The sequence below is a fragment of the Bos grunniens genome, chromosome 20 (genome assembly GCF_055505025.1).
Source record: "Bos grunniens cultivar Pamir isolate PY7600 chromosome 20, Bosgru_T2T1.0, whole genome shotgun sequence".
In the NCBI taxonomy this organism is placed as follows: domain Eukaryota; kingdom Metazoa; phylum Chordata; class Mammalia; order Artiodactyla; family Bovidae; genus Bos; species Bos grunniens.
Genome location: NC_141184.1, coordinates 6292760 through 6310710, shown reverse-complemented (window position 1 = coordinate 6310710; position 17951 = coordinate 6292760). Strand labels below are relative to the sequence as shown.

The 17951-nt window shown below is 43.1% G+C and overlaps 1 protein-coding gene across 2 annotated transcripts in view; it reads right to left on the bottom strand.

Annotated features, from left to right (window-relative positions):
• The window catches only part of ADCY2 (adenylate cyclase 2), a 454409-nt gene that overhangs the window by 211814 nt on the left and 224644 nt on the right, over nucleotides 1-17951 (bottom strand). For both annotated transcript variants that reach the window (XR_015148596.1, XM_086361165.1), the window contains exon 4: nucleotides 8404-8553. Coding sequence is in view for 1 of the 2 variants with exons in the window: in XM_086361165.1 (XP_086217291.1) it covers nucleotides 8404-8553 (150 nt within the window). In the remaining variant the exon portion in view is untranslated. The remainder of the gene's footprint in view (nucleotides 1-8403; nucleotides 8554-17951) is intronic.

Sequence of the window (17951 nt, the reverse complement as noted above, 5' to 3'; positions counted from 1 at the left end):
GCTGTCTTCCTCCTCTTTGCCCTTGATCACTGATGTAGAATTGTTGATTTCTCCTTAAAGGAGCCAGAGTATACATTCACAGCATGGCCCTCATTGCAGTCTTTGAAAATATGTTCTAATCCCATCCATTCTAACTAAAGGACTCATCAGAAAATATTTCGGGCTTGATGGTTTGAGAGTTACTTATATATTTTTTCTGGAATTCATTTTCATTTCTCATCAAAAGTACCCATAAGCCTTATGGCATAATATACATTGCAACATCCTGAAATCTATTACCCTAGTATTTCTCAATGAGACATAATAGCTGAGCTTCGTGAGAACTGAAGCAATCAGTAGGATACAATGCAGTGCAAACTGTTCAAGCAATTCTTGAACTCCATTCCGATGCATTCAAATGGTAAACACTGTGAAGAGAACTCTTTTATGAACTCTCAACCCTTCATTGTTACAACTTCCGAGTAAAACAGGCGCTATCTTCTCCATCATTCGCTCTATCACTAAGGAGTGCCGAGGAAAAGAGGTGGCAGGTGGACTATGTCCTCTCCATCAAGGTAACGATAGCTGGAGAAAAGTAGGTAACTACTCACTTAATAAAACAGAAAGAAGCGGTGACCAAGAATTACACAACTTCTTCAAGGAGGAGATATCAAAGGAAAAATTATACAATCGATTATTAAATAAAATGGATAAAAAGTGGATCGGGTGGGGTTGGGAGGAAAGTCTCATTAAGGATCTTTGAGGACACAGGTGGGGTCAGCCTATCCGAACCAAACTGTACATACCATGTGATGTTTAATGTTTCTCATCCTCTGCTCGTTGGAAAAGACCCTGATGCTGGGAAAGACCGAAGGCAGGAGAAGGGGACGACACAGTATGAGATGGTTGGGTGGCATCACTGACTCAACAGACATGAGTTTGAGCAAGCTTCAAGAGATGGTTAAGGACGGGGAAGCCTGGCGTGCTGCAGTCCACGGGGTCGCAAAGGGTCAGACACAACTGAGTGACTGAACAACATCCTCTGCTGTCTCTGCCAGTTGCATGATCCTACCCAAAGGTCACGGGTAACATTTCTACTAAAACTTGCTGCTTTCACGCTTCAGGAACTGCAGTGAGAAAGTCTCACTAGCTTGAACTCTTCTTGAGCTCACCCAATTCGGCTTTTATCAAGAGGCATATACTGTGAGATGCTCCACCCTGGGCTCCATGTGCCAACTCAGATGCAGACAACTGGGGTAAATGACGAGTCCTGCAGCGTGGGCAGCTGTGTGATCGCCTCACAGCATCCATTCTGCTGGTGAAAAGTAAACTCCCCAACGGAGTGACATGGGGCTGATAAAAAAGGGTTTGGAAGGACTCTCCATCACATGTTCTAGCAGACACAGCAGAACTTTTCTCTGTTTGATCTGTTTGCTTCAAGGAGGAAGGGAACTTACTATGGAGAGCACTCAGGGGATGGCATAGCCAGCACCTATCTCTCCCTCCAGCCTCAGTGCGGTCAATGGTTTCACCAGGGTGGCAGCTGATTTGCTTAACGTTAGGGCATTATGTCATTAGACATACTTTGCCAACAAAGGTCCATCTAGTCAAAGCTATGGTTTTTCAAGTATTCATGTGTGGGTGTGAGAGTTGGACTACAAAGAAAGCTGAGCACAGAAGAATTGATACTTTTGAACTGTGGTGTTGGAGAAGACTCTTGAGAGTCCTGTATACCGAAAGGAAATCAAACCAGTAAATCCTAAAGGAAATCAGTCCTGAATATTCATTGGAAGGACTGATGCTGAAGCTGAAACTCCAATACTTTGGCCACCTGATGTAAAGAACTGACTCCTTGGAACAGACCCTGATGCTAGGAAAGATTGATGGCAGGAGGAGAAGGGGACAACAGAGGATGAGATAGTTAGATGGCCTCACTGACTCAATGGACATGAGTTTGAGTAAGCTCCGGGAGTTGGTGATGGACAGGGAGGCCTGGCGTGCTGCGGTCCATGTTGTGGCAAAGAGTCAGACACGACTGAGCGCGACTAAACTGAACTGAACTGAGGGTATGATGTCATGAGAATTCAATGCAAGACCAGCTCATGATCACTCTTAACAGGACATCATTTTGAATGCTAGAAAGACTCTGAAATTTGGTAAGAAATTAAGTAGAACACTCTGAAATTTGGTAAGAAATTAAGTAGAACAACTTCCATCAGAGGAACCAAGACATGGAGAAGTGAGGGAATTTGACCAAGGTCATACAAAAAGATCACATAACCAAGATTCAACTCAGGTGGTCTTCCTGCAGGGTCCATCAAAGAATGGAAATCCAGCCACAGACAGATTTAACACTGTGGCTTCTTGTGGGAATGATCTTTCATGTAAATTTCTAACATTCTCATGGATAATATGTTGCTTACCATGGCCATGCATAACCTAATGACGTCAGATAAGTGTGTGATACTGTCTTACGCTTTCTTATGTAACTAGTAATGGAAAAAAACATAGTTAACTTAAAAAGTCCTTTATGGGAAAGAGAAATCTCTATTCTCAAAGATAACTCCAAAAAACTTAGCAGAACCAACATGAGAGGCAGAAATATCCACACTTAAGAGCTGAGTGGTCTTGGACAAGTAACTTGACAATTACTTTGACTTAAGTGGGAAAAGAGACTTAGGTCATAGAGTTCATACGTATATTAAGAAGACAGGATGGTTGGCTGAATAATGAACCTGTAAAAAGCACCCTGTTCGATTAAGAATCCCCAGAACCTGTGACTATGTTACCTTACATGGCAAACCCAGAACTTCGAAGATACAGTTAAATTAAGGACCTTGAGGTGGGGAGATTTTCCTGGATTATCCTTATGGCGGGGAGGTAGGAGGGATAATGAAAGGACAGGAAGAAGATGCAAGAGCACAGTCAGAGATCTGAGAAGTGGGTGAAGAGAAAGACAGAGAGAGAGGAGAGAGAGGCTGGAATCTGTGCTGCTGGATTTGAGGATGGAGGAAGCGGCTGGGACCCAAGGATGCAGGAAGGCTAGTCTAGAAGCTTGAAAAGGCAACTGGATTCTGCCCTCAGAGCCTCAGGAGTCCAGTGCTCCCAGCACCGTGACAGAGCCCATGAGGCTGATCTTGGACCTCTGATCTCCAGGACTATACAACACTGGATTTGTTCTGTTTAAGCCACTGGACTTGTGGTCATTTGTTACAACAACAGTAGGAAACTGATACCACAGCAAATGTGAAAGCACTAAATAGACAGCCTGGCACATTAAGAGGACTCCAACAAATGTCATTCCTTCTTTTACCCATTCCCTCATGAAAAGGAACCACATTTTCACATCCCAAACCAGAAACAGCTCCAACACACTCTACCTAGCATTTTAAATGATTTGTGCAATACATCTGGTAATGCCCTAACATTACCAGCTATAGTATCAGGATAAAGATGGATACATTTATTATCAACCCAACCATGAACACAAAAGGACCACTTACTTGTTCCATTGAAATTTTCACAATTTTGTCCCCAAGGAGATGCAGGGAGCCTACTGGTTCACTAAGCCCGCACAGTGGGGAACAGATTCAGGAATAACACGGTGTCCCCCCTCCCTTGACTAGTATTCTCCACGGAAAGGCATACTGTAGCATATTTAACCCACAGGGTGTTTCCAGAAGAAGGCAGTCCACATAAAGATTCTCACAATTACATTACTTGAAAACAAAGACAACATATAAATTGAAGAGTGTTTATTTTCTCTCTATAAAAAAAGCAAACCTAGTTTTCAGTCCTACAGAGGCCACATTTATTTCCACTGCCCCAGCAGTTACGAGAGAGGGTTTCTGTTTTGCCCTGACTCCAGCTCTCATCAATTCCTGAGCGCCTATTACATACTCCAGGGAGAAACACCTCTGTTGACTCGGATTTGATAAAGAGCCTCTATTGCACTGACACGGTGCACAAAAAATGGCTTTTACTGCAGGATGTGAAACTCAAGACAAAAGTCAAAACACACCGCTTTCAGGCCCCAAAGGTGTCTTCAATACTAATTGAGTGCATTAAGTTTCTCACTTACTAAGAAGAAAAAAATTAGTGTTTATCCACGAGGGCATTTTTAGGGCAAGAACACAAACACCAAGAAAACCTCTGCTAACATTATTCATTCCTTCTTATCCTCAAATCTTTGAGTACAAATAGCCACGTTGTTCAAAAATGGTTTTAATCACTAGAAATTTACCTCATTTGCATCTAGGAAAGAAAAACATAAAATTTGAAGAAAAAAAAGTACAGAGTTGAGCGATTTTGATAAGACTGTAGAATCCCTAGAGCCTTCCCAGTAATCTCAACTATGTGTTGATAACCCCTAGCGGGGCTGCAGAAGGACCAGCTTCCTGGGCTCACAGGACATCTGCCCTCCTCCCCAAGGTCTAAGCGTGGCAGGGGGTCAAGCTGTGAAAGGCGCCCAGTAACTATTCAAAACGGCGACCCTCAGCCTCCAGGAGCATCAACTCATTCTGTGGTAACTGGAAATACGACCTTAAAATGGACACCATAGATTTTATCCAGATGGGGGCTGAGACAAATCCTCTTGCAGCTGCTTAGCACACCCCACTACGCCTGAAGAAGGACTCTCAAGGACACTGTTGTGTGCCTCGGTGACTACGAATGAAGCAAACATACAATATACACATGACATATAGAGGTATCTATCTATAGATATAGACACAGATATATATATATATATATATATATATATATATACATATCTGAATCACTTTGTTATACTCGACACAACACTGTAAATCAACTACACGTCAAGAACATTTTTTAAAAAATGTTTTGTGGCAACAGATGGATAAGAAATGGCACACGGAATCCTCAGACCCTAATTTGGTCTGTGGCAACACTGGCGTCATGGTCTCTGAGGCCACTCTTCTGTATGAAGGGCACCTAGCTTGCCAATGGCTAATTTTTATTTGTTTCCTTAAATCTGTACATTTATACTTTACTGATTTTATTAACTATGGGAATTTTTCATTCCCATTTAATTACACGCTAGTCTGGAAAAAAACCAAATAGGAAAAGGAGTACGTCAAGGCTGTATATTGTCACCCTGCTTATTTAACTTCTATGCAGAATACATCATGAGAAATGCTGGGCTGGAGGAAGCACAAGCTGGAATCAAGATTGCCGGGAGAAATATCAACAACCTCAGATATGCAGATGACACCACCCTTATGGCAGAAAGTGAAGAGGAACTAAAAAGCCTCTTGATGAAAGTGAAAGAGGAGAGTGAAAAAGTTGGCTTAAAGCTCAACATTCAGAAAACGAAGATCATGGCATCTGGTCCCATCACTTCATGGCAAATAGATGGGGAAACAGTGGAAACAGTGTCAGACTTTATTTTTGGGGGTTCCAAAATCACTGCAGATGGTGACTGAAGCCATGAAATTAAAAGACGCTTACTCCTTGGAAGGAAAGTTATGACCCACCTAGATAGCATATTCAAAAGCAGAGACATTACTTTGCCAACAAAGGTCGGTCTAGTCAAAGCTATGGTTTTTCCAGCGGTCATGTATGGATGTGAGAGTTGGACTGTGAAGAAAGCTGAGTACCGAAGAATTGATGCTTTTGAACTGTGGTGTTGGAGAAGACTCTTGAGAGTCCCTTGGACTGCAAGGAGATCCAACCAGTCCATTCTGAAGGAGATCAGTCCTAGGTGTTCATTGGAAGGACTGATGCTAAAGCTGAAACTCCAATACTTTCGCCCCTCAATGCAAAGAGTTGACTCATTGGAAAAGACTCTGATACTGGGAGGGATTAGGGGCAGGAGGAGAAGGGGACGACAGAGGATGAGATGGCTGGATGGCATCAGCGACTCGATGGATGTGAGTCTGAGTGAACTCTGGGAGTTGGTGATGGACAGGGAGGCCTGGTGTGCTGCCGTTCATAGGGTCGCAAAGAGTCGGACATGACTGAGCGACTGAACTGAACTGAACTGAAAAAAAAAAAAAAAAAAAAACTATGGACCTTTATTCTATCCTATAAACATATTTTTCAAAATATTAACAGAAGTACTGCATTCTGGGCCCCAGACCCTGAGAGCTGACTCCCAACTTTGGTAGCAAAATTCATACATTGTGTCAAACTATATTTTATTAAACATTACTGGAAGGACTGATGCCGAAGCTAACCCTCTGATACTTTGGCTACCTGATGCAAATGGTGGACTCGTTGGAAAAATACCCTGGTGCTGAGAACAACTGAGGGCAAAAGGAGAAGAGGGTGGCGGAGGATAACATGGTCAGTCGGATAGCATCATGGACTCAGTGGACATGAACCTGGGCAAACTCCAGGAGATAGTGAGGGACAGGGAGGCCTGGGGCATCGCAGTCCACGGGGTCGCAAAGAGTCAGACACCTGAGCGACTGAACAACAAAGTATTAGTATAAGTTCTTCTTTTTCTTCCAAGTGTCCTTTTTCTCCTCACATATTTTTAAAAAGATCCTTGACTCTTTTTCCTAGAACTTGTAAATAGATGCCCTAATAGTATCTCCCATGATGGTCCTATGAAGTCTGTAACACGAGGTGTGCCTCACTGGTCTAGTTCTGGAGCCACGTAAGGTCAGAGCATGGCCTTTCTGACTGCATGGACCCACAGATCATCATGACAAGGGATGACACCTCGTCTTGGCTGCTCAAGGTCTCTTCATGGAAAGAGGCAGTGTAGAAAAGGTCAACAGCCTGACTTAGTGTTGTGTCAAAGCTGGTACTATAAATATTAGGTTATACAATCCTCTGACTTGGAATTTCAGTTCTTCCTAACCTTGGTGAAGGTGATAGAAAAGAAAGTTAAATATGACTGGCAGGACCAAACTTATCCAGTAACCACTGTTTGAAAAAGGAAACTGTCTACCTTAAAACACTGAACTCTGTAGAGGGAACAATTGTGAACACTAAGCACTGTGTGTTGAAACTACAGAATTTTCTAGAACCTAGATTTGAACCATTACTGAACATGGATAAATGCACAGTATATGAAGTTTTACTGGTTAACTGTCTCATGTTAACAACTGTCTATTTCTCTTAATGCAATCCAGAGTTTGATATACATAAAGGCCAAAGAATTAAACAGTAATTACTGAATACTTCTGCTATGCATGTTGAAAAACAAAATGTTTTTAAAACAAACCATGAGATTTGCTAATATCAGTGAGAAAGCAATATTCACAGCCACACGCCAATGCCTAGAATCATGCCCTCCACAATCTAGGTACTCAATTAATATTTATTGGATGAACAAACAGAACTCCCTGTTTTCAAAAAGGAGTACAATTACTATTCATCAATTCATACACAAATAAAAGTCTAGTATAAGTATTTAAGGGATTTTTTTTTGCTCTCATCACCATAATACATTTTAATAAAATTATATAAAATGGACTAAACACAATTTAATGAGTGATAGTGACACAATTATGTGCCAAATGCTGATGGATGCAGAGAAGGGACTGTGGGTTTCATGCTAGAGAGTCATGCTAACCATCATCTTTAGAGATGGCAACTGGGTTCCTGCTGATAAATTTGAAAACTCAAGGGCAAAAAGAAAACTATTCACATGGATCTTCTGCTGAGACCTGAAGTTAAATGTGTCAAGTACAGGATCTCCACTTGGTTTCCCCTCCAAAGCACATCTGCTTCATCTGCTGGCCACCATCTTGGATAAGCCCACATGGCTTTGCTCCTTCCACCCTTGGTTTATCTCCATTTCTTATTTTCACAGGGTGTCATCAGAGCCTATGTATTCTCCTGATGTATGTGTCCATGAACCACCACAGCAATGACTGTAGGACAGCCCCTGACACTACAACTTGTTCCCCTCCATACCCTCCCTCCCAACTCCAATCATCTCCCTCAAGGACAAGTTCACACATCTCATCTCATTTCATCATCTCATCCCATTTCAACATCCCAGGTGGAAAACAGGCACTATACGAAGTGTTGTTGATGGCACAGGAAGATTTCAGCTGGGACAAACCCTGGCCACAAACACTATCCCAGAGAAATGTGCTGTGACCAACAATGAGTGTCTTAACCAAGTGTCACTATAACAATCATCATCATTATTTGAATTTTCCCAGCCTCGTGTTGGTGGTGGTTGATGTACCTGTTAGCACGTGGGTGATCCTGGGGGTGGGGGCTGGGTTTGAGTCTGAAGATGCCATCTCTGCTCTTCGGGTACAATTCAATCCACTGGGCATACAGCCCAAAGCTGGGCAGGCAGGACAGCCGGACGGCTACCCTGGCTTCCTACTGATGCCCGTGAGAGGATGAACTGCAGCCTTGACGTTAGCAGTGACAACATCATTCCAATAACGTCTCAGATAACGTGGAAGTAATACCGAACGTGTATTTTACCTGCTGACGTTTTTCAAATTCCAACTTGATCCGGGACTTGATGCAGTTGCACGTGTCCTGATACGTCTGCTGCAGAGCGAGCTCCATGAGGTGCTTATGGTATGCCCCTGCCAGGTTCCCGCAGATGAAGATGATCACGTTGGCCAGGATCTGAGGACACAAAGAGCCACTCAATAGGGTGAGTGTTTATCGTTCACGAACACAACACAAGGTACATGGGCAACAGTCTCCAAAGAGATGACTCTGTCCAAGGTTGATTTTATTTTTGTACCAAAACTAACATTTTTATTTATTTAACAAAAATGGATCCCATCTGCTTCTTGGGTCCGTGCCCTCTCACAGGTGATTTTGCTGTCCTCCCTTATCTTTGGGCTCAGCCATGTGATCCACTTGGAAGAAAAGCTATAACAAACCTAGACAGCATATTAAAAAGCTGAGATGTTACTTTGCCTACAAAGTTCTGTCTAGGCAAAGCTATGGTTTTTCCAGTAAGTCATGTATGGATGTGAGAGTTGGACCATGAAGAAGGCTGAGCCCTGAAGAATTGATGCTTTTTGAACTGTGGTGTTGAAGACTCTTGAGAGTCCCTTATATTGCAAGGAGATCACACCAGTCAATCCTAAAGGGAATCAATCCTGAATATTTATTGGAAGGGCTGATGCTGAAATTGAGGCTCCAATCCTTTGGCCACCTTATGCGAAAAGCTGACTCATTAGAAAAGACCCTGATGCTGGGAAAGATTGAAGGCAGGAGGAGAAGGGGATGACAGAGGACAAGATGGTGGATGGCACTGCTGATTCAACAGACAGGAGTTTGAGCAAGCTCTGGGAGATGGTGAAGGACAGGGGGGCCTGGCATGCTGCATTCCATGGGTTGCAAAGAGTCGGACACGGCTGAGCGACTGAACAACAACAAACGTGACCTGCTACAGCTAATGCAATGTGGGTGGGAGTAACCGAGAGCAGACCCAGCCCAGGTTTGGGAGGTCTGGCATGTTTGGGGTGCCTCTTCTGGATCTCATCAGGAAAAGAACACGACCTGACCAGCCCACTGGTCCCAGGAAGATGAGGTACCCTTGGAACAGAGACTGGCAGCCAACCAATAGTCCACTACTGTGGGCACCAAGATTTCATGGTTCTTACACAGCATTATTGTGACACTAGGTGACTGATACAGATTGTTGTCACATGGAACCTGTGTTCACTGAGCCTAGAGGAGGGATATTCCCCATTACCTAGTATTTGTGTAAGAATATAGGAACCTTTCAAAGCACATCACTTGTTCCTCTGTTCATAAAAACAATTTGGGTTCACAAAAATTTGGGGTGAAAGAGAAAATACAGAAAAGTTGAAAACAACCTGTAATTGTCCTGCCCAGGAAGAACACTCAACTGTCCATACGATCTTACTTTAGCCCTGTCACCCTTCGCTTCTGTAAAAGGACCATCTCTTACTTCACCAAAGATTCTGCAAACTGTGTCACTGCTGGGTTTGCTTTGAAGAACAGCAACCCAAAGAGTGCAGGAATGAGAAGCCCTAACACAAACCAGATGGCCCAGAATTAGAAGAACTGTCTCTCTCCTTATTAGGTGCAGCGGAAATAATAATAATAATAACCATGCTTATCTATGAGAGCTTCTTCTTTTGTTTCCTTATAAATGCCATCAAAGATGCAAACATTTTAGGAAGTCAGTTTCTCCAAAATAAGAACCAAATGGAAGCAAGGGAATTGAATGAAGCCATTCTCAGTGCCCTGGGCTCCCCTAAAAGGGAGTATGAAAGGGATGTCTCTGTTACTACACTGTCGGCCTAACCTAGCATCCTGGCAGCTTTGTGACGTCAAGGTTCTTAAAGAAAAGCCTTCTTTTGGTCATTTGTTCATTAATCTGGGCAATGGATGTGGCATTGCTTCAAACAACATGTAATTCCAACCCTCCGTGGCTACAGATAATCGGAAAGAATGCATTTATGGATTTTTATTCAGATATGCAAAGAAATGTTCAAGAAATAAACAGCTAAGCGTTTTAATGCCAAGCAGTTATGGCATTTCTCTTCTGGTGGAAAATTTAATCAAATTACAAGCAGTTTGCTGATACCTGCTTTCATCCTAAAGTGCCGTATTCTAAGGTTAATAGAATTAGTCCTGGTATTTTAATGACTACACACATTTACAAATGTGACTGATGCCCTAGAGCATTTTTCTTTCAAGAGGGCGCGTTCATATTATGACTCTAGGGAACCCAGGCACAAGGAAGTGATGCAGCTGAGATTTTCTTTTCAAAACTAATATCACAGCATTTTGTTTCCCAGAAGACACAGTAAAAAAAATCCTATTTTCACAATGTTGGATTTATTTTATAACATCATACTGTCTTGATGCTTTCTTTTATCTGATTGCTTCATTTAGCCACTCTCACATCTGTCAGAGAATAGGAGGGGAAACTTGGCCTCTCAAGGGACATCGTGAAGAAAATAAATTGTTTAAGGTAATAACATTAGTCTGGGTTTTCCCTGAAGATGCAAACTAGGCCTTGAAATGGAGTGTGACCCATGCTCCAGACTGTGCAAACCGGACTCGGCCCACTCGTCACAGAGGCAGGGTCCTCCGTCACTTTCCACATCCCCGTCGTCACTTGACATACATCGTGGAGGAGTCGTCAGCACTTGTCTGTGAGTCTCAGGAGATGCATAAAACACGTTCTATGCTGGTGGGAAGGCTGGTATCTACCAGCAAACTGGTTCTGTTTCTTTCACAGCATCATCATTGATCTTCCAAACATACCTTATTTCATCCTTGCAAGAGTCCAGAAAGTAAAACACCCAGGAGGGTGGCCCCTCTTGTTATTTCATCTTATCGGTGAAGAAACAAAGTTCTAACATATTCAGAGACTGGAGGGTAAGCCCCTGAAGACTCTAAAGGATTGCCCTGGACCACTGCCACAAGACCAAATTTGGCTTAAATAAAACATAGCCCCAGGAAACGAGTCAGGACAGGTTCACCCAACGCAATTCAACTCTCTACTAGGGCATGGGGAAAGTGATTCTGAAGAATTTCCAAAGAGACCTGTGTAAGCGCTGAAAATAGCTAATGTGGTTTTCCTTTAGAGAGCATTTGTATTTGATGCTATAAAGCGCCTCCATCATTTAAAGTCCTTTTAAGTGGCTGCAGTTCGGAGGCCACACTGTGGTCCATGGAGCACTTGATTATGAGGCTGGAGTTGTTGGTGTGTCCATGTACTCAGAGCAAAGGAACAAAGTGAGGCTGTTTCTAACTGGGTCAGGTGACCAAAGAAGAATGAGCTGAGCAGCGTTCCTTCTTTTTGATAAATTAATTTTTATTGGAGTAAAGTTGCTTTACAATGTTGTATTAGTTTCTGCTGTACAGCAAAGTGAATTAGCTATTTGTTGCTCTTTAGTTGCTAAGTTGTGTCCGACTCTTAGATTCCACAGACTATAGCCCACCAGGCTCATCTGTCCATGGGATTCTCCAGGCAAGAATACTGCAGTGGGTTGCCATTTCCTCTTCCAGGGGATCTTCCCGACGCAGGGATGGAACCCATGTCTTCTGCGCTGGCAGGCGGACTCTTAACCACTGAGCCACCTGAGCAGCCTGAATCAGCTATATGCATACACAAATCCCTTCTTATTTGGATTTCCTTCCCATTTAGGTCACCACAGAGCACTGAGTAGAGTTCCCTGTCCTATCCAGTAGGTTCTCATTAGTTAATCTACTTTACCTATGTCTGAGTCTTTAATTCCCATGCTGGGTTATTTCACCTGGGAAATGGACATTTAAGGAAGGGAGCTCACTGTCTTCAAACATTCGAGAAATTATTGCAAGGATTTGGTGGCCACTCAGGTCCTCTGTGACTCTTTTCAGTTCAGTTCAGTCACTCAGTCATGTCCGACTCTTTGTGACCCCATGAACCGCAGCATGCTGGGCATCCTTGTCCATCACCAACTCCCAGAGTCCACCCAAACCCACGTCCATAGAGTCGGTGATGCCATCCAACCATCTCATCCTCTTCTCCTCCTGCCTTCAATATTTCCCAGCATCAGGGTCTTTTCAAATGAGTCAGCTCTTTGCATCAGGTGGCCAAAGTATTGGAGTGTCAGCTTCAACATAAGTCTGTCCAATGAACATCCAGGACTGATCTCCTTCAGAATGGACTGGCTGGATCTCCTTGCAGTCCAAGGGACTCTCAAGAGTCTTCTCCAACACCACAGTTCAAAAGCATCAATTCTTCGGCGCTCAGCTTTCCTTCTAGTCCAACTCTCATATCCATACATGACCACTAGAAAAACCATAGCCTTGACTAGACGAACCTTTGTTGGCAAAGTAATGTCTCTGCTTTTTTAATATGCTATCTAGGTTGGTCATAACTTTCCTTCCAAGGAGTAAGTGTCTTTTAATTTCATGGCTGAAGTCACCATCTGAAGTTATTTTGGAGGCCAGAAAAATAAAGTCAGCCACTGTATCCACTGTTTCCCCATCTATTTGCCATGAAGTGATGGGACTGGATGCCATGATCTTAGTTTTCTGAATGTTGAGCTTTAAGCCAACTTTTTCACTCTCCTCTTTCACTTTGAGTTTTAAAATTGTTCAGTACTCATTCTTATCTTAGGCTCAGGGCTGCCAACTACAGGGTTCACAGAGGTCAGCAGTCAGGGTACATGCCAGTTGAGTGCGGGGTGAGGCTCCTGGTACTGAGGAAACCCCATCCCTCAAAGCCATGGTTTCTCTGTGAGTGAACTGCACAGGGCCGGGGGAGAAAGGACATCACAGAATTTAAAACAGGTCCTCAGCTTAAAACAAACAGATCATAAATATGCAAAAACACCAATTATAAGTCAAAGGAAAATAAAAGGGATTATAAAAACTTGATGAACAGAGCTGCAAATGAATATTCAGCAAGCTCACTGCATCTCGTATGCAGCAAATTTGGCTTAAATAAAACAATGTTCTTGCTTGGGAGAGAAAATGATCAGGTACAATCTCCCTTAACTGAGCTCTCAAACATGGCTGCAGAGAATCCCAATCCCATCTCCTCGGCATTTCCTGCAACCCCCAAAGAATTACATTAGCTCTATGCCCTGGCCTCAGGATGTCTGCTTTTAATTAGTCTCTTGCAGTTTGGTTTCTAAGTCATGTCCAGCTCTTTGCAACCCCACAGACTGTAGAAGACCAGGCTCCTTTGTCCTCCACTATTTCCCAGAGTTCACCCAAACTCATGTCCATTGAGTTGGTGATGCCATCCAACCATCTCATCCTCTGTCGCCCCCTTCTCGTCCTGCCCTCAATCTTTCCCAGCATCAGGGTCTTTTCCAGTGACTTGGCTCTTTGTCTCAGTCTTTTAGTGTGGACCAGACACATGGTGCTTTGGTTAATAACATCCAGTGACTTTCAGATCATGTGTTGGAAACTTCTTTAAATTTAACATCCCTCCAGATGAGGAGTAGAGTCAGAAAGGGCTTCCCTGGTGGCTAAGTGGTAAAGCATCTACCTGCGATGCAGGGAGACACGGGTCTCATCCCTGGGTCAGGAAGATTCCCTGGAGAAAGAAACGGCAACCCACTCCAGTATTCTTGCCTGAACAATCTCAAGGACAGAGGACCTTGGCAGGGTGTGGTCCATCGGGTCACAGAGTCAGACATGACTGAGCGACTGAGCATGAGCATGGTGAGAGTCAGAAAGTATTATGGGCTGAATGCATATACTGGGAGGGTAGGGGGTCCTTCCCACTGGCATACACTGAAGCCCTACTCCCAGTGTGATGGTGTTAGGGGCTGGGGCCCTTGGGAGAAAATTTAGTTTAGATGAGGTCATGAATGTCCACCTTTATGATGAGATTAGTGTCCTCGTAAGGAAAGGAAGAGACTCTGTCTTTCCGCCATGAGAGAAGGGGGCCTGTCCGCCAGGAAGACGGCCCTCACCAGAAGTGAATCATCGGCACCTTGGTCTCGGACTTGCCAGCCTCCAGAAATATGAACAGTAAGTATCTCCTTTTGGCAACCCCCGCTTCTGGTGTTTTGTTTTGGCAGCCTGAGCTAAGACAGAAAGTTAAGAAGAAAACTGAAAGACCAGCCATCTCAACAATGGTTGTTATTAGGCTTTGGTTTGTTCAGCTAGAATTACAAACTGGGTGTAAAATGCAATTTCATTTCCTATGGAAAAGGCCCCTAGAAATAGACAGTACTGTTGGCAATGGTGATTATTTTCATTATTCTCTTTTCTATTAGAGCTGTTGTTATTAAGTCTTTTTGAATAGCATACAGTTTTTGAGACAGCATACATCACTTTTAAATTATGTTATTTTTTCCAGCTATATTTGGGATAAAGGGCTAAGGCTAAAGAATCTTCTTAGGGTTCAAGCTCAGTATCACAGCTAAGTAAAATTGCAGGGGTATTTGAGAGTCACTTCCTCGCTCAGCTCATTACAGGCCAATAAGAAGAGACTCAAGATCTTGATAGAAAGTTCCTCCCACAATTAAGTCATTGAAAACACATCTTCCCTAGAAGAAGGGAAAGCTGACTTCACTAGGCACAAACCCAGACTTGGATGTCTCAGCTCAGGGACTGCAGATTTGAAACTGATGGGGAGAAAGCTGGCTTGATGAATAGTTTAGAATAGTATAAAGAAGACAAAACATCGAGTTTCCAATATTTAGAACTCAGTGAAAGGAGACTGCTGAAGCCTCCCTCCCCCGAGATCTGTAGCTCGCATTGCTTTGCATGTTTGTTCTCTCATCCAGTTCGTCCCTGATTTCAAGCTCGTGGAAGAATCTTAGCTTTCCAAGCTTAGTTCATCTCCACCACAGGAAGAAACAAGCAACCAAAGAAACTCTATGGAGGGAGGGAACCACTACCTCTGTAACTAGCAATCTATCTCCAGTCCCCAAAGTGGGCGCAGTCATTTCTGTCTTGTTGCTGATTATTCTGCAGGTCATTTCTGCAAAGCAAGGCTTGGAGACAGTTTTCTCCACACTCCCTGTGTTTCACAGAGCTGGACTGAGAGTTCACTTGTGATTACAAAGCACTTTGTAAAAAAAAATATATATATTGTTCAGACCTTCCTTTTTGTAATTAATTAATGAGTTAATTAATGTTGGCTGTGCTCGTCCTCATTGCTGCAGAGGTTTCCTCTAGTTGCAGTGGGAGGCCTCTAGGGTGCCCGGGTTCAGTAGCTGCAGCTCGAGGGTCCTAGAGCATGGGCTTAGGAGTTGTGGTGCATGGGCTGAGGTGCTCTGAAGCCCATGGGATCTTCCAGGACCAGGGATCGGACGTGTGTCTCCTTCATGGGCAGGCAGATTCTTAACCATGAAGCACTTTTATTAGAGTCGGTCTCTGTCTGGTCCAAACTGCCTTCTGCCCCACAGCCTGCTGGCTCGGTGACACCTGAATGACTACATCTGACACTCGGTCAGCCAATCAGTGATTAACTGAACTTTACGTATTTACCAATACCCAACAGAAGCCACTATCTCCTTGGTCTTTGTGAGGCCAGAAAGTTGAACGAAGGTTAATTGTTCTAAAGAGGTTCCACTCTTTCAGAACCCAGGGGGCCAGGTGGTCCTGGATTGTCCAACAGGCTTAACAGATGCTGGTTTCTGTGTCCTCCTGACCCCTCTGCCTCATGTGTAATGACATATACACAGTAGAAGAACACGGTCTAAGGGTTGCGTCTCACGTGTTTCAAAACTTTAGAAACATGTAATTATATACTATTTAAAACCGAAATTTTGTTAGCCTTGAATCAGCTCTCTTAAGGATTTGCACTAAGCAATGTATAATTTGCCCAATTCTGGTGATTTCAGTGGACATAAAAGTGAAAACAAAAGATATCCGAACACACTTTAGGTTAGACTTTCCATTAACTTAGATAATCTCTACTTAATCTGGATCAATGAAATTAAGCTTCATTTAAACACTCTACATAATTCTCTTCGTTAACTACCATTTTATAGGGGACACATCCATTCATTTAAAAATTGAAGAGCCAGCAGGTGTTCAGATTCAGTCAACGACCACATGACCAAGGCGCCCAGACACTCTAACTTGTACAGCTTGGTTTAAGATGAAACGATATACCACTTCACACAAGATAAGTACGTCTCTTCGGCTAACAGTGTACGAGAAGGGAGGCACACCTTTCATGGTTACTCGGGGTACATTTCCTTTGCTACCCCATTGGCAACTTACATTATGACCTGCTTGTGATGCCACTTCGAATCTACACAATAGGAGATAAATTAGAACTAAGCAAACCAAGCACAATATACCCTGCCAATGATGAATGAAGAAGAAGACACCTTACGAGGTTAAGGTAAATGGACCTAAATGTAGGTATCAGATGTAACATGACAGCAAAGGGACGAATTTGTCAAGGGCAGTAACAGGACAGGTTTAGCACAGCCCATCCTGGGCGTGGACCTAAAGCTGACATGAGCAAGTGCCTTCATTCAGAAGTGATGGGTTTGCCAAGGCCTGTGCAAACAGTCACAGACTCCAAATACAGGGCAAAAAACAATGAACGCTGCGATTCTCAAGGTCTACTCTGAATTTTTAGTCAGAACAAAAAATATTCCATCAAGTCATGCTGTGATTAAAAAAGATAAGTAACTGCTTGGATGAAAAACCGAAACCTTCTGAGAACTGGAAAACAAAAAAATTTCCTTCTGCAAATGAACTAGATGTTTCATTAATGACACTAATTATGTAAGGGCATGCCTGGCAGCAGCTTGCCTTTTAAGAGGATAAAAGGCTGAAATGTACTTGAAAGCAGTGTCTCCCCCAAGTGTGCTCCTGGGTTTCTCACCACTTTCTTTCCTCTCCCACTGAGTATTTTCTTGAGGAGTGTGTACCGAAGGAAGGCAAACTCGAAGCTTAACTACTGAGACCTGACTCTGACTTCTGGACAATTTCAACCAGAGAACAGACATTGTATGTATGTGCTAAGTCGCTTTAGTCGTGTCTCTGACTCTTTGTGACTCCATGGACTACAGCCCACCAGGCTCCTCTGTCCATGGAGTTCTCCAGGCAAGAATACTGGAGTGAGTAGCCATCCCCTTCTCCAGTACATTACCTCACTGGTACTCATTTATTTTATAACTGGAAGTCTATACCTTTTGACTGCCCTTCACTCAATTTCCCCAGTCCCCAGCAGACTACTGAGTTTTTTTTCTACTTTTTTAAAAAAGTATTTACAATGTATGGCCTTTTTCACGTTATCACAAGTAAAATCCTCATATTTTTATAAAGAAAGAATGCTCCATGATTTTGATTGACAGATCTTTTTCAAATATATTTTATCTTCGGATTCTCCTAATATTCTTACGAGGAAGGAATTCCTAACTTCATTTTACAGATGAGGAAGCTGTTTTGAGAGAATGTAAATGAACTGACTGGGGAATGGCCAGTGGTAGAGCAATGATTCTAGATCAAGTCCTTTTGGTGACAACTACTCTGTTTTTTGTATGTTATTCTACAATGATTTCAAGATCCAGGAAGTTATAGCAGACTTAAATACATTCTGCTATAAAATCATGAGG